Raw genomic sequence first — 25670 nt, forward strand, 5'->3', positions numbered from 1 at the left:
GAAGAGAGCAACCAAAATGATTACTGGGCTGGGGCACCTTCCTTATGAGGAAAGGCTACAGTGTTTGGGGCATTTCAGTCTAGAAAAAAGGTGCTGAGGGGGGACATGATGGAGACATACAAAATTATGCAGGGGATGGATAAAGTGGATAAGGGGGATGTTCTTTTCCCTCTCACATGACACCAGAACAAGGGGACATTCACTAAAACTGAGTGTTGGGAGAGTTCAGACGGACAAAAGAAAATATTTCTTTGCCCAGCGTGTGGTTAGTCTGTGGAACTCCTTGCAAAAGAATTTGGCTTGGATGCCTTTCAGAGGACAGATTTCTGGAGGAAAAGTCCATCCTGGGTTGCAAGCCACGATGGGTCTGTGCAACCTGCTGGCTTTAGAAGTGGGCGACCTCAGAATGCCAGGTGCTAGGGAGGGCACTGGGATGCAGGTCTCTTGCTGTCTTGGGTGCTCACTGCGGCCTAGGTGGCGGGGGGGGGGGCACTGTGAGATGCAGGAAGCTGGACCAGATGGGCCTTTGGCTTGATCCAGAGGGGCTCTTTTATGTTCTTATAGGCTTTGATCTGGGAGAACTCTGGATATACCTGTTGAATTTCTACCTGCTGTGCAGAGTCTAAAGCAACGATAACTGAGCCCTGTCTATCTGTCTGTCTGTATGCAGAATTCTGGAACAAAGACCAGTGGCGTAGCTGGAGGGGGGGAGGAGCGCTCAGTCGTACGCTCCGTTTTGCTCCCCACCGCCGGGAATGGCTCCGAAGGGAGGGGTCGCTTGCCCCACACCAGACTGAGCGCTCCTCCCTCCCCACCAGCTACGCCACCGACAAAGACCTAGGGACAAGAGCAGAGGTGCAGTGCGGCCACGCAAGGGTTAAGCAGCCTTGGGGCGCGGCCGCTCGGAGCACGTGGGCGGGGTCTCCCTGTGACAGGTGGCGCATGCGCGCTGGCGCCTCATTGTGCCCGGCCGGTCCAGCCCCGCCGCGCCTCAGTCAGCGAGAGACCGTTGGTGGGTGAGGAGCTGCTGCCGTTGACGCCCTCCCCCCTCCCCTCGCGGCCGCCTCAGCCGCCACCCTTTCCCCCTTCCCTTCCGTCTCGTCCCTGACACCGCCATGGAGTAAAGGTCCCCGGCAGGCCGGCCGGGGAGGCCCCGCCGCGCCCCGATGGCTCTGGTGACGGTCCAGCGCTCGCCTACCCCCAGCGCCACCTCCAGCCCCTGCGCCTCGGTGAGTGTCTCAGCGCGAGGGGAAAGCGCGCGGACGCTCCACACGGGGTCCGGCCCGCGCCTCTGCGCATGCGCGCGCCTCGCTGCCGGGCCCCCCCACTTCTCTCTCTCCCCTGTATTTTGTCCCCCTCCCCCTTCCGTCCTCCTGCCTTTCCCAGGCCTGCAGTGATAGCTGCAGCAGCCCATTCATTCCATCCTTCCTCTTCCTAGGAGCCTCCCAGCCCCAGTATCATGACAAGGGGTGGTGTGTTGCTTGACCCCAGGTTCTGTGTGTGTGTAACACATGTATATAATGTGTTATATATGTATGTGCCTATATATATATGTATATGTATGCATATGCGTGTGTATACACACACATATAGGCATATGTAGATGCCTATGTATATGTGTGTGTGTGTATTTGTGTCTTAAAAAAGGATTGAGGTCATTTTGTCTGTGTGTGTGTGTATATAAAATGTGTGTATGTGTGTGTGTGTCTTAAGAAAGGATTGAGGTGTGTGTATACAATGTGTGTGTATTCATGTACATGTATATGTATGTGTGTGTCTTAAAAAGGATTGAGGTCTTTTTGTGTGTGTGTATATGTATGTATGTTTTTGTATATGTGTGTGTGTCTTAAGAAAGAATTTAGGTCTTTTTGTGTGTATATAAATATAAAATGTGTATATACATGTGTGTGTATATGTTTGTGTGTCTTAAGAAAGGATTGAGGTCTTTTTGTGTGTGTATCTATAAAATGTGTGTGTATACATGTACGTGTGTGTGTGTGTGTTTGTGTGCATGTCTTAAAAAGGATTGAGGGGTGTGTGTGTGTGTGTAAATGACCTTTTCCAGTTTTCTGCCTGTCATTATTTCTAAATTCATATTTTTTATGCAAAGGTATGTTTTAATTATAGATGGTGCTTGCTCATTTTCTTGCACAAATGTTATTTGTAGATGAGATTTATTATGTTGCATTGATTTACTCCCAATCTTCTATTGGTTCATTTGTGTGTGTGTAGAAATGTATGTAATGGGACAGCTGTTTGGCACACATTTTTATTATTTTGGCACACATTTATTATCATCTTGATTTTGGCACACACTTTTTCCATTTTTGTTTTTTAACCCGTTATCAGCCTGTGGTTCTAGTATGGGTGAGCATATAAATGTGATTTGTCTCTGTGGCCGCTGATAGCTTTTTTTTTTCTGTTTCGTAATGTGTCAAAAACCAGGGGAGGAGGGGGGAAGGATCACAGCCTGTCTTTCTGTGAGACTTATCCACAGCAGTTGTTGATATTCTCTCCCCTGCGCCTCCATTTCTGTGTGGCCCCATAATCATTCCTTTTTATAATACATTGCCATTTCTGTGTCGCTTCCTAACAGTGGAGTTTTCCATGCCCAGTACCACACAAAACAAAATGATTGGCAGAGGACTCCACAGGCTTTTGGTTTTTGAAAAATGACTATTACTGTATTAATTTTGGATGGTTTTGCATTTTGTGGTCTTTTTTTAACAATGTATTGTGGGGTAAGCAACCAGTAGCTGAATCCATCCCCCACAGGGTGCCATCTGGCTTCCCAAAGCGCCATGTCAGCCCTAGGGGCAAAACATGGATGTTGATGAGCCCCTTTTCTGGTGTGGGGATGACATCTTGCCATTTTAGAAGGGAAGGGTTTTTTTTCAGAAAAACTTTGATACCCCCCTATCTTGATCCTGTGGCTCTTCTGTGACCTTTGAGGTGCATTGTGTGAAGTCTGGTTTTGTGACTCTGTTGAAAAGCAATGTTCCAAAGAAGAGAAGGAAGAGTATGCCTCGCATAGGCTGTGAATCTGAAGGTGCTCATGTTTTGGTCACATTTTGTGGTCACTGTTCTTGTTACTTTGAATTGCAGTCAGAAGCCTGCTGCTAAGAGGGAATACTGTTATGGGACTGTTTAACTTTTGTCACCTTGTGGTTCCTCAGGCAGCTTCTGAGTAAGATGAGACAAATCTATACAAAAACATTACAATAAACAAACTGAATTGCTACTTCAAAGCATCTTTGTAAAGCACTTGCCTATGAGGGCTCCATCAGCTTCCTAAAACTTGCATCATCAGGAGTGAGCCCAACATCCTTAAGAATTGAGTTCCACACTGAGGGGGGCTACCACTGGGTCTGGTACCTCATAGTCATCCCTCTGTTTCAAAAATGTCATTGTGGATTTTGAGCTGGGCCCACTTGGAAGGCCTTGAACTTTGGAAGGGTATATGGGATTCTAGTCATGTTTGCATTGCAGAGTTGAGCTTACTTCCAAATAAGGGTGTATAGCAGTGATTTTCAACCTTTTTCGTCTCAGGGCACACTGACAAGGCACTAAAATGGTCAAGGCACACCACCAGGTTTTTGACAATTGTCAAGGCACACCATGCTGCCAGTGGGGGCTCACATTTCCCATTGGCCCTATTAATAAATGACCTTTCCCCCAAATTCCTGTGGCACACCTGTGAACCACTCGCGGCATACCAGTGTGCCATGGCACAGTGGTTGAAAATGGCTTGTGTATAGGATTGCAATCAAAAAATATTTAATAATAATAATACAGGTACAGTGGTGCCTCGCAAGACGAATGCCTCGCACACCGAAAAACTCGCACGACGAAAGCGTTTTTGCGATTTTTTTCTGGTAACTCGCAAGACGAATTTTTCTATGCCGTGCTTTGCAAGACGAATATTTTCTATGGCTGTGCTTCGCAAGACAAATTTTTAAAATTAAAAAGTTGAAGTTTTGTGCTTGAAATTTTTGAAATCCTCTGTACAGTATGTATGCCTTTAAAGAGCACTTAATAAACACTTTGTAAACCAAATTTGACTTTGTTCTGACTTTTTTTGCCCATAGGTACGCATTAATTAAATTTCAATGCATTTCTATGGGAAACCGCGCTTCGCAAGACGAAATTTTCGCAATACGAAATGACTTGCGGAACAAATTAATTTCATCTTGCGAGGCACCACTGTATTTATATACCGCCTTTCTTGGTCTTTATTTAAGGCAGTTTACATAGGCAGGCTATTTAAATCCCCGTAGGGATTTTTACAATTGAAAGAAGGTTCTATCTTCCAAGAACCACAGCACTCAGATGTTTCTTTCTGATCTGGTTTCACATTCTGGCCTCCATCCTCCCACACTCAGAGCAGATGGAATAACTCCGCTCAGCTTGTCAGCTGCTTCAAGGTCGCACGGTGCCAGTGGCGACCTTGTGGGTGTTATCTTCAGGCAAATGGAGGCTCTACCCTCTAGACCAGACCTCCTGCACCCTTTGTAAAAGGTGACAGATCCTGTAATTTTTAAGCTGTAGGCCACTGCTCCTAAGTTAGGCCATGGGCAATTGCAAAAACATTGCAAAGCCAGACACTTTTCACCACTCAAGTTTGAAAATAGGCCTCCACAAATGAAAGCTCTGGAGTTTTGAAATCATTGTGCCATCTCATTAAACAGACTTTAAGTGAAGTTGATTCTGTCCAGGCTCAAGAGTCCCTTTTCGTGCATGTCTGTTTGCAATGTCTGCGTTGGAGGCATTTAAAATCTAGGACCAGATGCTGACAAGGTGTTGATAAAGAATGGGCATCCTGGGCTAACTTCTAAATGCTGCTGCTGTGTGATGTGATGCTATTGAAAGGATCCAGCTGGCGTTTGTTAATACAGTAGTGTGTGTTCTTTTCCTGCTGATTTTAATTTGGCTTGAGTCACCTGGAGATATTGCTACCTGAGAAACTTTGAGCAGAATCTCCCCTCTTAGTTTGTGGTGTGCTGTGATTTGGGGATAGGGTTGGACTAGGTGTCTTTCTAGCTGTCCATCTCTCTATAATTATGTTCTATTCAAAAAACAGTTTTGTCCTTTTCTCATTTTTCCCCTTTTGTAGCACTTGTCACCTCCTTTAAAATAATAAAATGACTATTGTATATCTTAAGTGTTGGAAGATGTTTTACATAAATTCTCTGGGTAATCCTTAACCTTGGAAGGTAGATTTGTGCTACAGTCCTGTTAGTGCAGTTACGGGCACTGATGCTGACAGTAGAATGGCTTGCGTAAGGCTCCCTACTGGAGTTCATGATTGAGGTGAGATTTGAATTGAGAACTTGTGGCTCACAGCTCAGTGTCTTAACTGCTGCAGTATACCAGCTCTTAAGATTGTTTTAAAATCTTCCAAAGCAATTAACTCTTGGTACCATTTGAGAGATGCCAGCTTTAAGCATGTTATTAAATACCTCAGACCCTTCCTTGAGGTGATGATTTTTATTAGCAGGGCCTCTTAATTCTACTTCAGCTGCTCTACTAGAAATACTGATGTGCTCAGTTTATCACCTCTGATATTGTTTTCTGCAAGTGTTATACAGTACATTGCTGTCTAACTTTGCTATCTGCTAAGTCAGCCCAGCCAGCACAAATCCTCAGAATGAGAAATCCAGCTGCTGAATTTGGTTTACACCTTAGAAATGCTGTAAAACAGGGTAAGCAAAATCCACTTGGGAGCCTCATGGGGGACCCCAAATCACTTGGGTGCAGCTGTGTTTACTAAGAGTGCTGGTGTAGCATAGTGACCAAGAGACTGACCTGTGAACTGTGGCTTTCCTGGTTTTAATTTCGCTTATGCCATAGACCTCGCTTTGTGGCCCAAGGCAAACAGCTCCCTCTCAGCCTCAGCTCCGCAGCTGCAGTTTGGGGATAATACTAAGTTATCATGCAGGGTGGGTGTAACAGTTACTTCAAAGCACTTCACATGTTATCTTGAACATTCAAAAGTACCATAGTTCCCAAACTTTCAGCATTGGGACCCATCTGAAAAAAAAGTTTACCAGCCACTTAATCCTCTGTGGCTATAATGGTGATTGGGCAGCAGTGCTTCTCCCCCCTTCTCCCCAAGTAGCAGGTTGTTTAAACCTTGATGCACATAGCCTAATCTGCCTTGTCAGTTTCACAGTCCACTAGTGGGTCCCCGACCTCCAGTTTGGAGATCGTTGCACTATACAAATGTCAAGTTTGGCTGTTGCAATTACTGTTGGAGGAACCTGACAGCCAGTTGCTGCTCCTAGGGCCTCATCCTGGGAAATGACAGAGGCAGTCTGTCTTGGAGTGGAAAATGCTAAACATACAAAGATGGTTTGGGGGTGTTTAAATGCCTCATACAGGCCCACATAGCTTGCAACCTCTAATGCTGAAAGCAGCCCCCAGCTAGATGCTTGACAATGCACCTGCTTTGGCAAGGCAGGAGCAGCAAAAATGGGTTGGGAATGTATTGAGCCCCTGTTAGGCCCCCACAATGCATGTTTGTGTTCAGCTTTGTTGGTGGCAGTATGAACCTGCTCTACACGGAGCATTCTTAAAGCCTACTGTCTCCTTCCAGACTGTGGCAGCTGAAGGAATGTGATCCAAAGCAACTGTATTTGTGTATGCTTTGCAATAAAAACAATCAATGTTCTCCAAAAAAAAGTTGAATTCTGCCACCTGTGTGAATTATACAGATGAATACATCTAGATGCAACTTGTCAAATTCTACTTTTCATTATGGTAAGCGGCCAAGAGCTCCAGGTGATGCTGAAGCCCCATACCCTGATCTCTAGAGGTCCTAAGCAGACTCAATTAACACAGATTGGCAGCAACCCTGGCTTAATTGTGTATAAAATGCAGAGTATGTGTGTGTCCTATTTAACTGCAAAGGGGTGTTTGGGTGAGGAGTGTAGAACTTTCTTTCAGGAACCCTTTTCCTAGCCTGGTTCTTTAGTACTGGCAATCAGTTGCAAGAGCATTGGGCAGAGATTATGGAGAAGTAAGGTATGGAGAAGGATAATAGCATCGTTGACTGTGGGCTCTCATTTGCTGATAAAATTGGACATTCTGCCCTAATGCTGCATAAGAGGGAGGCAGATCTGGTGTAAACACATGGGTCTACTTTCCATCCTTTGTAGTTAGAGGCTTAGCCCTCTTCTCTCCGTTTCAGACATTGTTCCCATACTTCCAGGTACACTTTTGCAGTCATAAGGACTAGAAACAATTTTGTTGCAGCAAGTGGAAAGTGAGGAAGATGCCCAGTACCTATTTCTTTGCTTTTTGTGGTGTGACTGTAGGATCATAGAATACTCATGTCCCTTCTGCCTAGAAATATTATTATAATTCTTGGGAAATAGGCCTCTTTTCAGCCCTTTACAGTGTTGACATCTAAGGAAAGATTTCTGTAGCCCTGTTCCTGCATTGTTGTTTTTTAAAAGCTAAGACTCTACTTCTTAGGAGTGCCCAGGAAAGGGAGCAATTACTATAGCAACACATTCTAAAAATTTAGTTCAACAGGTGGTTGTCGCGGAATATCTAATTACATTTTCAGTTTGCTAGGTGCCCCTGAGGGACTGAACCTTTGAGAAATAGTTAATTTCTAAACTCTAGTCTTTGCTTCATTCTTGATTCTTAGGGGATTTTACATGCTAAAAACAATCACGGAAAAATTATTCAAATTATTATAGACACATTTCTGGCTGCCACTGAAATGCCTTCTTTCTTCTAACGAAAGGATTGCTGAAGGGGAAGGAAAGAAGTCCCGTGCATGCCTGAGTTGTCACATTTGTCAAGCCTAGGTTCCTGGTGGTTGCTACAAATCCTCCCATCCTGCCTCCAATTCAAGGCCAGTTTGGGTTGCTTGTAGCCCAGTATCCTATCCCAGGGCTCTCAAACACATTCCACACAGCAGGCATTTATGATGCCTGCTGAGGGCCAGAAGTGATGCCATTAAACAGGAAGTGATGTCAGTAGGCAGACAATGCCCAGAAGTAAGCACTCATTAGTTGCAAATGACAGAAGAGAAAATATGCAAATCTTGATATTTCAAGGTTTGGGAGAGCCCAGTGATCACATGGGTCACCCTTTTAAGAAATGCCCTTTCTGCCAAGGTGTGTCTTTGCAGCTCAGCATCTGAGAGGTGCTCTGCAAAGTCATCCCTCATCATGCAGAAGCATGAAAGGGCAGCCTGCATGATAGCTGGGTTCTCCCAGGGCATCTGCAGCTTTTCCCTTTCTCACCTGTCTTGGTCTGCCTCTGTACTGTTCCTTGTCTTCTGAGGCCTCCTTCAGTCTCTTCCTGCCAGCACCTTGGCAGAAGTTGCAATGCTGAAAGGGTGGTGCTGGGAGAGCCTAAATCATGTGGGCTGCCCTTTCAGCAGTGTGGGCTGCCCCTTCAGCAGGTGGTGCTGGGAGAGCCCTACTATCACACAGGCCAGATAAAGAGCTTTTGAAGGCCATATCCAGCTCATGGACCTTGTGTTAGACACCCTTACTTCTATTCCATTTGTTCTCTGGCTTGCACTGTGCCAAGTACTAGCTATTATCATGAGGCAGATTTCCTTTCTCAGATGTTGGCATAGAGGTTGAGGTCTCATTTTCAGACTTGCTTTGCAGTTGGGGTGTTGGGAGCACATCTTGACACTCTTGTGAAGATTTGTGAACACTGTGTGAATGAGGTCTAAATGTTTACAAATCAGTGTCTTTCCTTTTGGTTCCCCCTGGTACTTTATAGCGAATTTTCCTGCAATGGAAACACATCTTTTACTTATTTTATATGCTAATTATAAAATTACCTTGAGGGAGAATGGGATGTAAATAAGAAAAATAGGAGAGTTTAGGTTTAAGATGCCAGTTTGTAGCTGGCTACTGTTAACGTCATTGCTGTCAAGCAGTAGAACTCCATGGAGGGGACAATGGTAGGCAGGCAGGCCAGCTCTCCTTCCTTGTTCCTATTTGTGGAAATGATTGCGCCTGATCTTTATTTTTATTTGGAATGCTTTTTTCTCTTTAGAGAGGGAGGATGCTTCTGGGTGGGGTCCTGGTCTTTGATTTCCTCTTCTGTAGTTTATTTGCTTACTCCAATAAGAGACCTTATTGTTTCCCGAGGGCAGAGAAGGCGGCTGACCCAGAAAGGAAAGAGATGGCTGATTTTCTTGTAGGAAAATGCACGTTCTGTCGTTCTCCCCCCCCCCACTGCCCCCCAAATTAGGAAGCTTAAAGCACTGAAGATTAAAATGCCACAGTCTGCTTTCTTGCCAGTCATAGGAGAAGGCAATCCAAAGGCCCGCCTGTGTTAGTCTCTGTCTTGCTGCAGTGGGTGGTGAGTTTGGGTGTTTGCTGGGGTCCTGAGATTGCTAAAGGGCTGACTGCTGTTCCTTCTGGCATGAAGGACCCCCGAAAGTCAGTCCAAGCTTCTGTTCCCCCAAATTCTGAAACCAGCTATACACATGGCCCACCCACTTGTAAAGGTATCCATTGTGGGAAAAGCTGTTGTAACTTTTTTGCAGCTGGAATTTAGGGGAATCTGTTACCAATGACTCTAGTTGGAAACGAAATGATAAGCTTTATACAGGGGATGCCTATGCTTGTAACCCTGTTCAGCCATGAAGTTCACTTGGGTGACTTTTGGCCAGTTGTTCTGCATAGCCGGCAAGGTAGCTGGTGAAGCATAGTGGCATAAGGACCATTTCAGCGATGTGGAGAGAGGGGATCTGCTGCATGGGTAACAGTCTATCCTCCATATCTACTTTACCCAGGCTTCGCACACTGGAGAGGACACTCTGTTCCAGAACCACTTTTCAGAGTGCGATATCATAGTCTTCCGAGACTGTAGGATGCCAACAAGAGTATGAACCAGGAAGTTGGACATAGTGGTTCAAATAGTGCATTTGCCACAAACTTAAGTAGCCTTAGGCAAGCCACTCAAGCGTAGTGTTACCCCATCTTCATATGGCTAAGGCTTGCCGAGAAGCACTTTAAAATGTTTATCTAGCACTTGTGTTCCATGAATGCATTCTGTAGATCAGAGGAAAGTGCATGAGGACAGAAATGTTCAAAGTTGAAGGTGATTTCAGAGGGAGACAACTTTGTATGAACTTGAGTGCACTTGGTGGTTTCTGATCAGTTGTCAGCCAAATCCCACAAATGCAGGAGAGATGCCTGGTGTCAAGCAAAATATCTTGACAGTGAAGGTGGGGGAGGAGCAACTCCAGAGAGCATAACCCTGGAAAAACCAGGTTTAAATTTCTGCCAAACATAAAATGTGCTGAGGATCTGGATAACATTAGTGCAACTGTTCAGATTTGGCAGCTGCTGGAGTTTGTCTTGCACTGTCCAATGAAAATGAGATGTTCACAATTATGCTTTCACAAGCGGTGTAGGCATGGCACACTTGGGACAAGGCGCGCTCCAAAGGTTTGGCTAGCTTTGTGTCTTCCTGGAGTTGTATGCACTCTTTCCCGTGCTTATACTTTCAACCAAGAGTGATGTTGTCACCACAATAGCATTTTTATAGGCCTATAAATCTATATTAAACTGCCAATTCACAACATGCTTGCTAATTCATTCATTCATTCATTCTCTCTCTTGTGCTGTTAAGTGCACAATGGTCTGAGCCCATATGGGTGACTTTTTACCACCTGTCTACACCTGCTGTAAAAGATTCCTTGACACACTTGGCTGGATGACACAGGTGAACAAGGCTGTCCTGGGGTCATTTCATCAACTGCTATCGAGTCACATTCTAGCATACCAAAAATCAGAACAAGGGGCTGAGAATACATGGGTGAAGAAGAGTGGCTTTTCCCCCTGGACTCCCATTTTGTTAGATTGCTTTATTAATGAATATTCTGCCTTTCTACACAGAATTGTACTCAAGTCAGGTTACATTCAAATAAAATTGCATGCGTTGATTTAAAAAAACTTGACATATAAAGAAAAACGCAGCAGGATAAAACACATTCCAGAGAATTCTGAAAAGTTTAACTAAGTCACAGTTTCTTCACTGTCCTCCTGAAGGCAGGCAGGGAAGGGACCAGAGTGCCTCTATTGGGAGGCCATTCATAGTTTAGGGGCCATCACTGAGAAGGCTCTTATGGACACCTGCCACACTTTGGGCAGTGGAGAATCACCAAGGACCTTTGTAGAGGAGCGAGGGTCATGGGTAGGTTTGTTTAGGAGCCTGTTCCAGATAGACCCTGGTCACAGGCTATCTAGAATTTCCCAGTAAACTCTATGGGCCAAAGTGCTGGGGTTCTTTTCACTCCAAGGGAACCTTGGTCAGTTGTATAGATTTGTGTCACCTCAGGTGCTGTTGAGGCAAGCTGTCCTTTCATCCCAGACGCTGCCTCATCCTAGTGTTGCTTCTAGGCAACTGGGTGGATCGGCTTATATTGCCAGAATCAAAAGATTGATTTACATCAAGTTTCCCATTTTGTAATTCTTGCATTTCCTGAATAAGTGTGTGTTTGTGTGTCTGTGTGTGAGAACTGGTTGCTATAACAATTAAAGCTTATCTGTTCACTACTCAGTATGGCATAATCCAAAACCTTCAGTCATGCAGGGCTAGAGCCTGTTTTTTGCATGACAGCTACAAACAGGGGAGGCACTTGGGAAACCAATGGATCTCTACTTGGCTCTGTGTTCACTTGCAAGTACATTGTCAACGGCCACAGTCCAATACAGAGTGTGGATTGTGGGCCTGGAATTTTCCTGAAGCGAAGGCAGCAGTTGTTGGGGCAAGCAACATTTCTTCCTCAGTCATGCTGTTTGGTGGATTGTGTTAAATACTGAATATAATATGAACTGTAATATATGTATAATGCTTTCCTTAGAAACCAAACATTTTCCCATAGTATTTAAATAGCATAGACAAGCTGGCTTTAGTTCAGTGTATGTGACAGAGAGACACGAGTTGAGTTTTAAGGGATAAGCATAGGATTTAATGTGTTTGTACTATATTTAAGATTTTTAGACATTTTTTTTAAAACTTTAATTCTTAGCAACTGTGCCAAGTATATCTATTTTCTTTTATATAAATTAAAGGCTGTCATTCATTCCTTTGGGGAATGAACAGTATCAGTGGGGAACGGCAAGTCCCAATGTCTCTACAATATGCAGGCCCACATACTTAGTCATTGGGATGGGCATTTCTCTAGCTGTTCAAATAAACTGCTGGATGGGGCAGCCTACCCTTGAATGCCTGCTTTTCATTGAGGTGGGTGACCAGTTTCTGGCCTGTACCACTTCAGTTAGCAGGTGAAAAGATTGTGTGATCTTCTGTTTTGAAACAGACAAATCCTACATATGGAAAGCTAGCAAGTTGGGGAGAAAGCCAGAGGGAGTATTTAGTTGCATGTTCCTGCAGTAACTGTCTAACATGATACAGCTGATACATAAGTTGAACAACCACAGTGAGAGGTAGGCCCAAGTCACTTGTCTGTTCTGTTTGTTTGTAACCCAGTAAACAAATAGGGTAATTTGTTTGTACCGATTACCCTACTGTAGTGGTACTCAAACTTTTCCGGCCAATGGCTCCCTTGACCACCGTGGCTAGTGGCCATGACTCCCCAGCATGTTCCTGAGGGCTGGAAGTGACATCATTAAACAGGAAGTTGCCAGAAATATTAATTATATTAAATATAATATTATATTTATTATAATATTAAATATTAAATATATATTAACTATATCAATATTAATTATATTAATCATATCATTAATTAAATGCAGATCTTAAAAATATATTATTAACATACAGCAATATACATACTTTAGAAATGATCAGCTGCTGATCACTGTTGGAGACAGGATGCTGGAGTAGGTAGATTTTGTCTGGTCCAGAACTCATTTTTTAAAACTTTGTAAGCATACCACTAGAATTGTTTTATCAAATGAACTTTGTGAGCAACCAGTCTGACCAACATTACACCCACCCACTCCTGTGGACCCCAATCCAACTAGTCATTTCTCCCATTCTCCTTGGATATGGTTGAACCCTTTATTAATTTAATGAAATTAAATTTTTCCAGCTGCTAGCGGGGAAAACAAAAATAGACCATGAAAATATCAGAGCTGATAAGGGTTTGGTTAGGAAGCTGATTTTTCTGCTATACTAGGAGATGCCCAGCTCAAGCCTATGCATGTCTGCTCAGAAGTAAGTCCCATTAGAGTCAATGGGGCTTACTCCCAGGAAAGTGTGGATAGGATTGGGCTGGCAATCACTTCATCAATGGCTGATAAGTATTCCCTTCAAATAGCAAGATTCATCACTTTAAAAATACAGCCTTTCCTCTTCAGTCAAACAACAAGATTAATAAATCACTTTAAAAACAGTACCCTTTTTCTGCTCCTGGCCAAGTAAAGTGTGTGCTTCTCTCTCTTCCCTCCCCCCTTTGCCAACTGCATGGAAACTAAGACCCCTGGTGACTGGTAAAATAGGAAGCGTTTTATTTGGGGAGGGGGAGGAAAGCGGGAAGGTATGGAGATTGAAAGGGGGGAGTGGAAGAGGGAGGGGGTTGAAAAGAGAGATTTCACTTTGATGAGAAGTGATCCCACGCTGGGAACTAGGAACCAACCAGGCAAGGATCAGTGAGGGTTAAGGACTGCAAGCTGAGCATGCTCAGCACTTGCCAGATGTGGGTTGCAGTCAAAGAGCTTTGGAAACAACACAGAAGGAGCAGCCTTGGAGTGGAGGGAGAAGAGGGTGGGGCGGCAGCAGCCACTCTCGCAGTCACTCTGAGGGAGTAACTCCGGTTTCTTCTGCTTTAAAAAAAAGTGCAGAAGACAGGCTCATATTCTACTCAGGGATGTGACTGTATCGCTGTGAGAGGACATCCCACGCCTCCCCTTTGAGTTCCTCGCGCCTCCCTAAAGAGCCGCACCGCACAGTTTGAATAACACTGCCCTACTGAGATAGGGTACTACTTGGGACCAGGGCACAAATAGTCCTCACAAGCAGTTCCTTTAGTTTTTTTATATTGATGGATTGTGTTTGCTGTGTATTCAGTCTGTGTGCCTGGTTGCAGCAGAAGAGTTACCAGCTGTTTGCTCCCACCATGTCTCAACTTGGTGGCCAGGAATGGTTTTGTAGGGAATTGCTCCTCATCTTGGGCCCCTTTGACTCTTCTCTGCCATTTATATTGTACAGGTACATTATCTTCTCCTTTCCCCAAAAGGCCTGTGTCAGCAGCTATTCCTCCCAATTACTGGGGCTGGGAGAGCTAGGCCATGTTATCTCGCTCACCTGCTGTTTGGCCTTTCTCTTTCAGTTTCTCCAAGTTCTGGCTATTGTAATTCAGCTGCATGACTTCATCATAAGCCTTTATGAATGACCTGGCACCTTCCTCCCCTCCCTGACTTTTCTTTGTGTGTGTGTCTGGCATTTCTTTTTAGCGCATAAGAGCCACTGTGCTGAAGCTAAAGAGTATCTATGTCTAGGTCAGTGCCTGGATTGGGACTCCCCGGAATCCTCCATTTGTGCTGCCTTAAGTTCCAGCATGGAAGAAAAGGGGTCTTAAATGATTTTACATTGCAAAGAGCCTTAGGCATATAGAGCACTTCATATATGTTATTCTTGTGAGCCATGCAGAAACTCTATTAAGCAGGCAGGCATCTTTATCCCTGCATTACTGATGCAGGGCTGAGATGATGGTTTGCCACACATGGCTTGAGGTGAGTGTGTGTTTTCTGGAGAAACACAAGATGCTGCCGCTTTCTACTGAGTCAGTGCTATCTGTGCTGATGGTCAGCTGTTCTCTGGGGTTTCAAGCAGGGTTTCCCCCAGTCCAACCTGGAGATGCTGCAAAGGGATTGAACCTGGAACCTTCTGCATGGAAAGCAGGTGCTCTGCCACTGAGCTGTGGCCTCTTTTTCACTAAACTTAAACCAGGGACTTGGATTTTGGAATTCAGACTTTGGGCTCCTTTGTTTTTTGAGGCTGAGCTGGGAAGTGCCTTAATATTTGTAGTTGGTGAGAGAACGACAGTAACAATCTCTTCAGTGGCTCTGTGACTTCTTCCTTACTGTCCCTTTTACCCAGAACTCCCTCCTGCAACACAATTGTTGTGCAGCCATTCAAATCCAGCTCGGTCTTCTCCCATCCCCTCCCATTTCTATGAAGCCTTTGGAGATTCTGCAGCCAAAGTGACACCTGAGTATGTGTAAGTGGTTATACACATCTCCTGTAATTTGTCTCTCTCTCCCCTCTGTTGAATTGAGATTGTAAGCTCTTTGGTTACAGGAACCTACCTGTATTTGGCTTCAGAGAACTCCATAAAGTGCTGTTCTGTATGACGTACTGTAGCAGCGACACAGTTCATACAACGTTAAAGAGTGCAAGTTTAGCATTGGTGCTGTTGCACTGAAGAACAAAGCAAAGGGTTTTGCTTCTCTAAATTTATGCAAGGAATTAAAAACACGGCTGGGTGTTTCCTGCCTTGTTTTTGGGACGTTTGCTTGTGTTTTGCATTGCATGAAAGCGGCAAAGGATGTGGTCTTTAAAGCGTTCAGTGAAACCGGATATGTTCGGTCTGCTTCTTTCTGACTCTGTGGCTTCTGGCTGGTATTCGTGACTGCTCTTGAGAATGCAGAGAGACTCCCAAAGGTTCAACTTCGGTAACACCGAATGTGCTTGCCAAAAGGGTGTGTGCATGCGCATTCTTTTCTCTTTTTTAATTTCCTGCAGGGTGGAGTATGTTTTGACTTGAGCCGATGACTAATGGCTCGCACATGGCACATGAACAGGGGAGCATCTTTTTTTCAGTCCCATTAGGACATCAACCACTAGGACATCAACTATGGAGGAGAAACAAACTGCTATAGTTGCAGTATTAATTTTTCTGGTGCTTGAATGCCTGCATTTGGGCCCAATATTTATTAAAAGTAATAGCAATTTTTAAAAAAATCTATAGTAGGAAACTGTCGTCTTAATCCTAGCGATTTTCCCATGTTGGTGCGGGGTCTGCTGTTCTGCAAGCCGCACGCCATTTGGCACAGTCCAGGGCGTCTTCCATGTCAAGTCTCATGCCATTTGGGTGAGGACAGTGCGCGTTGCCTTCAGAGTACACCCTAGCTTTCGTATCAGATGTTGTTTTGGCATTGCTTGCTGATGCGACCAAAAGAATTTTGGTCAGCCAATGTGTTGCACCATCTGTAGCTGACCGCCCTCACCGTTGGTCCGATTGAAGTCGATCTTTGTTCCCAGCTAGCACCACGAGGAGGTGGTGATGGGAATTTGCCAGCCTACTACTAGGAAACTGTGACCTGTGTAAATTAAAAAAATAAATAAATTCATAATTTTCTTGCATGATTCTGATTCTGCTAGGAAGGGCAAATTATAGGGAACACAACCCAAAATATTGAAAACCTTATTTAGCAGCACTCTGACTTCTGAAGTGTTAGCACAAGGGCAGTTCCTGTTGAGCAGACATCTACAGCCACAAAGCCAAAAGTATGCATTTTTAGAATTTGAAAAAACGAAAGCTCATGTCCTCAGGAAACAGAATTGTGCACCTTCTACCGAATTCTCTATTTGTTTGCTCTTCCACAGAATTGTGGCATATGTGAGTCCTGGTTCCCTTAGGTTGTCCTTGTGTCTGTTTTAGCAGCTTGTCTGCCATATGCAGGTGCTTGTTTAGGTGACAGGACTAAGACTCGTTTTAGTCTGATCTAAGTGAGAGATAATGGTCGAGACAGTTCAGTGTTTGTTGCCAACAGGAACAGTTGGGTGTAAACTATAGTAAATCAAAGGCAGCAGTGTTTTGGAACAGAGACCACAGACAAGTATTCTATGAGATGGCTTCCGTATAGAGCTAGATAGCTGTTGAGAGTTCTGTTTTAACCTGTACTTACCTTGACAATGAGGTTTGTGCTGCTCTGGAGGTTAATTGGCTTGCACGTTTTGGAAATCAGGGATGGTAATATGATAGCTCCTCTATTTGAGATTCTTGTGGTAAAACTATTCCTTAGATTAGATAATGTTTGGGATGGAGCTGCTGTGGGGATGAAGCTGTGCACATTACCTACAGTTGAATCTCATCTTGGATCCTTCCTCTGCTTGCCTTATGACATGCCTGTGGCTATGCTTTGTGCTGAGTTCAGATGCTTGGAAAATGCTACTGTTATTGGCTAACACTAAGGAAGTTACCAAGTTACCAGGTTGCCAGAGCTCAGTTCAAGGTGCTGATTATGACCTTTACAACCTGAAACGCTTAAGGATGGGGGTGTCAAACATAAGGCCTGCAGGCTGTATTTGGAGTGCAGAATCTCTTTGTCATGGGGGCTGGATAACTGAACTCTCCGTGCACCATCATCTGCTGCAGAGCTGTGACTTGATGCATCAGTAGAAGCATCGCTGCTGAAAGGATGAGTTGTTTCTCAGTTATCATGTGGGCTACCCTTTCAACAGCAGCACTTCTGCAGAAGCACTGAGAGGGAGAGGTGGCAGGAGGCCAAGACAAGGAACAGTAAGGGGGAAGAGGCAGACCAAGAGGAGTGTGACAGGGTGAAGCTGTCAAGGCACTGGGAGAGTTTAATGATCACATGCGCCACCCTTTCAGCAGTGCAGCTTCTCCTGAGGCATCACTTTGCAGATCACTTCTCAGCTCCTGAGCTTCAAAAAGACGCCTTGTAGAAGCAGCACTGCTGAAAAAGCAGTCCACATGATGATTGGGCTCTTCCAAATCTTGCAAATATGATCAAGATTTGCATATTTTCTCTTGTGTCATTTGCTGCAAATGAGTTCCTAAATAAGAAAAAATACTATTTCTGGTCATCACCTGCTCAATGACATCATTTCTGGGCCATAGCCAGCACCTTGAATGCTGTTTAGCCAGCTGTATGAAACACTTTTGAAGTCCCTGCCTCAGGATCTGGCTACTATAAGAACCACTCTTATGCGCTCTGATGGTTAGACCTTGCTGTGGTTGTCCTTGGAGGCATGCCAGCCAAGTGGGTTTTCCAGAACATTTTGAGTTCGAAATTTTCTAGATAGTCCAAAGTGGTTTAGCACATTTGAGTAAACAAAACTTCGCAAGTGTCCTGTGTTAACTGTGTTCCCAAAAGGCCACAATTATATGAAATAAAATATTACACTAGAAAAAAAATTAGTCGTGTGTTTTAAATTTTAACATGCAAACAGATTCAAAGCTGTTGCAATATTTACATTTACAATTTCCTTCCTGATTTTGATGCCACATTGTAGTTTTTTCCTGATTAGGCATTCAAAGTAACCAAAACCACCAAAATAGTAATAATTTATTATCTGCAAACATTTCCAGCTTCAGGAAAAGAGCCTCTACTCTGTATGTTGAAAGTGAAACACAAATTAGTCGCAGTTTTTGTTTGACTTTTCTTTGCAGTTTGAGATGAAATGAGAATGTCTTTGGCTGTGTGGTGCAAATCAAGACTAATCAGTTGAATTCATAACTTGATTTTTGACTATGTACATTTGGTTTTATTTTACCTTCTCCTGTTTACAAATCAATAAAACGTGTGTACTCTATCCCCTGGAATGTGTGAGAATCACCTGAGAAACATTAATTACAACTTTGAAACTACCAGGCTTGCCCAATGTATTTGCAGTGGCATCTATTCATTAATTTTATGCAATAGTAAATCTTTTGAAAGGGAAAAAATTGTCCATAGAAATATAAAACACCTGGCAGCTCTGGACATCCACCAGGAGGAGAGCCTTTTCAGTAAAGGTGTTGGCTTCATGGAATGTCCTCCCTGTTGATGCCTGGTTGGTCCCCTACTCTACACTCTTTCAGGATACCTGGCTTTTTTGTTTGCCTGTTGGAGTGATGGCTGCAGCAGCAGTGGAGTGGGAATATGTAGTCAGGTTTTTCAGTTGTGGATTTTGTCTTGTTTTGCTTTGATCTGTTCTGTCTTATTTTTTGTATGCTGCCTAAGGATGGGAAAGGCAAGGTAGAAATTTTTTAAAAATAAAATAACTGGGTAAAACAATGCAAGTCTACCTTGTCATGACCTGAAGAGATGGTAAGCCTAGCAGTCTAGAGACATGGTTTTTGGTTGACATTTTCTATCGCAAATAGGAATATCTTGTCTAACAGCTCTTGTCCTGAGAGGTTTTGTATTGCTTGTGTTTGATCATCAGCAATGCTCTGTGATCATGCATTTCTATGTGCATTTTTCATTTTGAGCTCAGCTTGGTTGATGCAATGAGAACTGGTGTAGCATAATGGCTAAAAGGCTGAACCGTGAATTGGGACTCTCCTGGTTCAGATCTTTCCTCAGTCATGAACACACTAGGTGGCCTTGGGCAAGTCAGGCCTTTCAAGTCCAGTCCCCCCCATATCTAGCATATGGGGAGAATAATACCTTGCAGGGCTGTTGTAACAATTGCAACAAGATAATACATGTGAAGCTATTTGTAGACTTGAAACTGTTATACAAATTGGATTGTGTGGGTTTATAATCACATGTATTCAAACTCTTGGCAAGTTGTCGATGTCATACGGTTTTACGGCACTAAGCTATGCTGCTGTTGTTTGCAAGGTGCCTTTGTGACTTTTGAGTCTGCACATTTTTCCCCAAACAGAGGAGGTAATTGGAGTTCCACCTGGAGACTTTTATTTCAAACTCATGGCTTGGGTATTGGAGATAGTTCCAGCAAAAAAAGCACAATGACAAAAGCTGTTGAAAGCTCAGCAGCAAGACAGACTTGCATCTCCCTTCTTGCACTGCAGAAAGAAATGCTCTTTGGCTTTCCAGACTATAAAGGACACATCTGATGGAGTCGAGGAAATTATCTAGCAACGATGAAGGGGTCCTATCACCCTTGCAATTGCATCCACAAGAATTATTAGCCCACAGTTTTTTCTGCATTGAAACTTGTGGACAGAAAAACCGGAAAGCAGTTTTTGCATCTGGCCTAGATGCCTTTAAAGGGATTGGACAAATTTCTGGAGGAAAAGTCCATCACGGGTTACAAGCCATGATTTGTATGTGCAACCTCCTGATTTTAGAAATGGGATTCAGAATGCCAGATGCAAGGGAGGGCACCAGGGTGCAGGTCTCTCGTCTTGTGTGCTCCCTGGGGCATTTGGTGGGCCACTGTGAGATACAGGAAGCTGGACTAGATGGGGCTGTTCTTATGTTCTTATTATGTTCTCTTTAGCTGCCTAAAAGTACTCGGAATGTCTCCAAATTAGTAACAGTGACTAATTGGGGAAAGGCGCATAGCTCAGTGGTACAGCCCATGTTTTGCACGCAGAAGGTCTAGGTTCAATCCCTGGCAGCATCTCTGGGTAGGGCAGGAAAAAAGTCATGTCTGAACTCAGGAAAGCCAATACTCAGAAAGGGCAATACTGATGGACCAATGGTCTGACTCTGTATAAGACAGCTTTATTTGTTCATATATTCAATAAATTTCCTGCTTTGTCCATCAAGCACTCCTTGCTTGCCACAGATGAGTGACTACATACAGACCTTAATATTTGTTTCCTATCTTCACTGTCACTGGTTCATTCTTTTTGCTGATTGTGCTGGCTGGGGCAGAACATCAGGCAACTTCCCCAGAATGCTCCATGTTTCCTTGCACTAAAGAGCATAGTATTTTGCTAATCAACTGCTAATATGCAGCAGTCTTGGAAAAGAGTTGATCAGCAGTGGGCAGGTGGTAGAGGTCTGTGGAGGCCAACAGTGAAAGAAGCAGGGAGGGTGGCTAACTTTGCATTGGGTTGGATTTCTTTGCAGTGAAGAGACAGAGCTGGGACTGACAATAGTCCCTCAGAATTCACAGTTGCTAATGTAGCAAAGCATTATGGGAATGTCAGGCTCTGCGAGAAGTGTGCAGGCATTGTGATGGAGCAGCTGATGATAGGCTATTTATAAAAGTTTTGATCCCTAGGCCTGACGGGAGGAGGAAAAGCTCTAGTGCAGAACAACCCCAGTTTATTCTGCCCAAAGTGATTTCAACTAATAAACTTTATCAGGATGCTACAGAAAATGCATATTTGCTGCAGTGTTATGAAGGTGCTTGTGATGGTGGCCATGTTTTCTACATTGCCCCTGGTTATTATCTTCTGCCCAGCATCTTTTAGTTGTTAAGCGGATGCCTTATGCACTATAGAGCTTTTCCTCTTTCTTGGTCCCTGCTTTAGTGCCACCTTCTGCCATCTTGACCTGATATTGAGGACCTCTGAACTTCTGCAGCATTCCTTTCTGCCAAGCAAAGTGGACTCTCTCCCCAAAGACAACATGCCAATGAGCACTTGCAGAGCATCTTTGGGAAGGGATTGCTTTTTTGCCTCTCCAGATATGGTCTTGGATACTATGTCATCTTGTCTTCTGCATGCAAGGTGGCAGTGGTTCCTTGGATGCTGTGTGCTGCCATAGTCAAGGGTGAGATGATGGTGGTGACTGTACTACTATGCAGCCCTTGCCCCCTGTGATGCCTTAGTGCAAATACAGGTAGACAAACAGCAAGAGCAACAGCTGGATTTCCTTCTGGCTTTACTTCCTCCAGTTCTGGCTGAGAGGATAAAACTCAGAGAAGGTGGCAACTCTCAGCAAGTCCTGGGCTCAGTTTTGGAGATGTGGCAGGGTTCACAGTCCTCCTAACTTTGTGTTCACTATTATTGCATGTGAAGAAGAGAGAGAAGCTATGGAAAGAATCATTAATGCACTGGATCTTCAGACTGTGTTCTAGGCAGCCCTGAGATTCCTGCAAGCTTCTTTAGGGTTCCACAATGTGATTAGCCATGGGGGGCAAACTTCTCTGGAAGACTGCTCGCCTACCATTATTTTCCCTTCTGAAATCTTGCCACTGAAGAGTGGTGGTGTGTTCTAGTTCAGGGGGTGGGCAGGCTTCACGTTAACTGACCACAGCCAGAAGCAAAATGGTGACTTTGGGTTAGAACCAGTTACCTGCTAAGCCCCATGAACCTCACACTGGGATAACCTGCATGTACAAGTACCAATATGTCTTTACTGCAGATCAGGGTTTCTGACACAAAATGCTAACAGATGCTGGCCCCAAATTGATACTAATATTTTACAGGTGAGGAACACAGAGGCTGAGACTTGAGCAATGAGGCACAAGACAAATCATGGCAGAGAATTTTTTACTTGCAGTTGTTACTTGCTGGGAGTTGGAAACTCTTGCTGAGCTACTACAGATCACCCAGATTTGCCAGTAAATCCCAGTCTACCCTCCTTCCCACCCTGTTCCAGGGCATGCACATGTTTCACATGCCCAACAGGTGTGGCCAGTGCCCTGTGTGTGAACAGGGGGTGTGCCCAAGAGAGTATCCCAGACTTGGTCTCCTCTGCAGATCATGGGGTTCCAAGGCAAATGAGACAGTATGAAGAGGGTCCCCTTACGGTAGAAATTTTGGGACCTACCCTAGACAGTTATGATGATTTAGTTCCAATAGCCCATCCACCCCCTTCTTAATTAAGGAAAGGGCCTTTCTCTTAGCGTTCTTCAATATCCTGTTCCGTGAGCTGGTGTCCAGCTACAAATCCTGCCTTTGGCTCCTTGCGTGCCGCAGTGTCTGAATTGTGTCTCATCACATAAGAACTTTGTTCAGCTGCTTTAAAACGTCACTGATAACACCGTGGCCTCGGCCCAGCTGGGAGCAGCAGACGACAAAAGCCCGCTTTGTCTGCTGTCTCTAAGGGAGCACATGCTACATTGTCTCAAATTGTTTCTAAAAGTAAAGGGTTTGTGGGGAAGGGGGGTGTCCTGTGCCACAGCCAAGTTGTGTGCCTCTGGAAAGAGGAAGGTTAGCAATGGGAGAAGGCCTGGTGAAATAGGAAAATGGTTGAGAGGAGGAGGCAGAATTGCACCTACCTTTACAAATGACTGCTGCTCAGTGCTGAAGATGGGAGCAGGAGCAAAATGCTTCTTTTTCACTCTTTTTTAAAAACACCACTCTTCCTCCAATGAGTTCAGCGTGGTGTACCTGGTTCCTTTCCTCCCTTTTGTCTTCACAACAACCCTGTGAAGTAGGAGAGAGAGATAGAGTGTGTGTGATTGACTCAAGGTCACCCAGGAAGCTTTGTGGCTAAGTGGAGTTTTAAATCTGGATCTTCCAGCACCAACCTCAGAACCATTACACCAGGGGTGCTCAGTACGTCGATCGCGATCCACCGGTCGATTGTGAGGCAAAATGAGTCGATCGCAGGCTTCTCTCCCGTCCATGCATCCCTGGGAGTGAGCCCCATCCTGGGAGTGACGCTCCCTGGGAGTGAGCTCCTGTACACGCATCCCTGGGAGTGAGCCCCGTTGACTCTACTGGGGCTGACTCGTGAGTAGACCTGGAGAGGAGCTGCTGGCAGGCTTCTCTCCCATCCACGCATCCCTGGGAGTGAGCCCCGTTGACTCTACTGGGACTGACTTGTGAGTAGACCTGGAGAGGAGCTGCTGGCAGGCTTCTCTCCCATCCACGCATCCCTGGGAGTGAGCCCCGTTGAATCTACTGGGAGTGAGCCCCGTTGAATCTTACCTTTCCCCTGTTTTTGCACTGGTATGTATGGAGATCTGCCCCCCCCCCAACTTCCATCTGTTGGTTCTGTGTGCAAAGGGTTTTGCACTGGTCTTGCTGTGATGTCTATATAGAGATCTTCCCCACACCTTTCCCCTGTTTTTGCACTGGTCTGTATAGAGATCTGCCCCCCCCCCCACTTGTATTGGAATCGAGGAAGATCTGGTGAGGAGGTAGATGTGGTGTCAGCAGTGGCCCCTTTAAGGGTAAGGCCTGGGCATCCAGCAGGGTGTGCTGCACAGCTGCAGCCACTTGAAGGCAATAGGGCCCTCAGGGATATAAGAGCACCTGAGGCAGGAAGGGCTCCACTTATTTCTGTGAGTCAGCCTTTTCCTACATGAAGATCATTAAGTCCAAGTACCGCTCCACCATGACTGATGAACATTTGGAAGTGTGCTTGAGGCTGGCGTCTGGACTATGCATCCTTGGCTGATTCACTTCAGTGCAAGTCATCAAAGTAAACTCAAGTAATTACAAAAAATGTTTATAGTTAATTATGTTGTATTGTGCAATATTGGCTCATGCGGTTATGCAAGGTACACCAACATACATTGTACACATAAATGTTATATGTTATGATGGCGTGAACATTGTAAAAAAACTCTGGTAGATCTCCGGGCCTTGCTGGGTTTCAAAGTAGCTCTTGAGCCAAAAAAGTGTGAGCACCCCTGCATTACACTATCCTGGCTCTCTTGGTACATGTGGATGATCCCAAAGGGAACAGGAGGAGTCCATTTCCCCGCTCAGTGCGGACATTGCAAGGCAAACTCCTGCAGTTTTGAAAGATCTGGGGCTGATAGTGTGTTGAATCCTTGATGGGGCAAATATCTTCATTTCAGTGGGGAGAGCACACATGCATTTGCCTTCATCGGGGCAGCAGTCTGGTTAATGAGGGGTGGTGGTATTGTACCATGTTCTGGCCAGAGGCAAGTAACTCAATTTTTTTTGGGGGGGGGGGAGCAGTGGCAGTAACTGAATTCTGGTTTGAAACATATGCTTACGAGGCTTAATGTGATGAGAAGCTTTAAGGACTAACAATGTTTACCAATGTTTACTCAACAAGCCTAGCCGAGTTATTCCACCTGCTCTTTGGCCGCTATCAGCCTGTGTGGGAGGAAAATGGAGGCCAGAATGTGATACCAGATCATAAAAGATCCACCTGAAATGTTGTGGTTCTTGAAAGATAGAAGCTTCTTCAATTGTAAAAATCCCTATTGGGATTTAGTATAGCCTGCCTATGTAAACCGCCTTGAATTAAAGTCTGAGGAGAAATCTGACGACCAAAAAAGGCGGTATATCAATACCATTATTATTATTATTATTATTATTATTATTATTATTATTATTATTATTATTATTATTATTATTAATGACCAATTAGAAATTATTATTAATTTCCTAGATTATTAATGACCCTAGAAAAGACATTCCTTCTCTTCAGCAGGTCTATACTTTTGTAATGAAGAGATTGGCTGCATGCATTGTACAAGTGTCTGTGTCTTTCTGTTGCTTATTTGTACTGGGAATTAATGATGCTGTAAAGCAACCAGCTGTACCTCCCTCAAAGAGTGATTCACTACAGCAATTGTAGCAGTAAAACACTGTGGCCTAGGTCAAGTCCCTTGATCTCAACTGGTTGGTGTTCTCCAAGAAATAAAGTACATGTTCTGAAACACTGTCTGACTTGAAATTATTGTGTTTGATATGGTGTTTTTAAAATGCCCATCCTGCTAAGATACTGGGTTATATCCATGCCTGGCAACAAAATTTGCAGGTAACCTTCAAGGATTGCTGTACTATCTCAACCCACCTTGCCTTGCAGGTGGGTTTTATCCCTGCATGGGGCAAAGCTTCCAAGCAGGTAGGCTGTGCTGGGGGAAGGAGGTGTATGTGTGGTGCTGAACAGGGCTTTCTAGAGTCAGGGAGCAGAGTAGTGTTTCCTGTAATTACCAGGGTCACAGAGACCCCACAGTCTCTTCCCAGCTCAGCCAGACACCACCATCTTGGATTGTGCAAAATCTTATGCGAGCCAAGATGGCGGCACCTGGGAGAGCCAGTAGGAGGGGCCACCAGGGCCATTCTGCTGTGCCCATTTGAGTGTGCCATGGCACCCCATGGTGCCACAATGTACACTATGGGA

The 25670-nt window shown here is 44.6% G+C and overlaps 1 protein-coding gene across 1 annotated transcript in view; it reads left to right on the plus strand.

Annotated features, from left to right (window-relative positions):
* Positions 1-1042: 1042 nt before the first annotated feature.
* SSH2 (slingshot protein phosphatase 2) overlaps positions 1043-25670 on the plus strand; it is a 127619-nt gene continuing 102991 nt past the window's right edge. Inside the window, exon 1 of the mRNA XM_066635129.1 lies at positions 1043-1229. Coding sequence (XP_066491226.1) covers positions 1167-1229 — 63 coding nt within the window. The 5' untranslated portion in view covers positions 1043-1166. The remainder of the gene's footprint in view (positions 1230-25670) is intronic.

Source organism: Tiliqua scincoides, chromosome 8 (genome assembly GCF_035046505.1).
Source record: "Tiliqua scincoides isolate rTilSci1 chromosome 8, rTilSci1.hap2, whole genome shotgun sequence".
NCBI lineage: Eukaryota > Metazoa > Chordata > Lepidosauria > Squamata > Scincidae > Tiliqua > Tiliqua scincoides.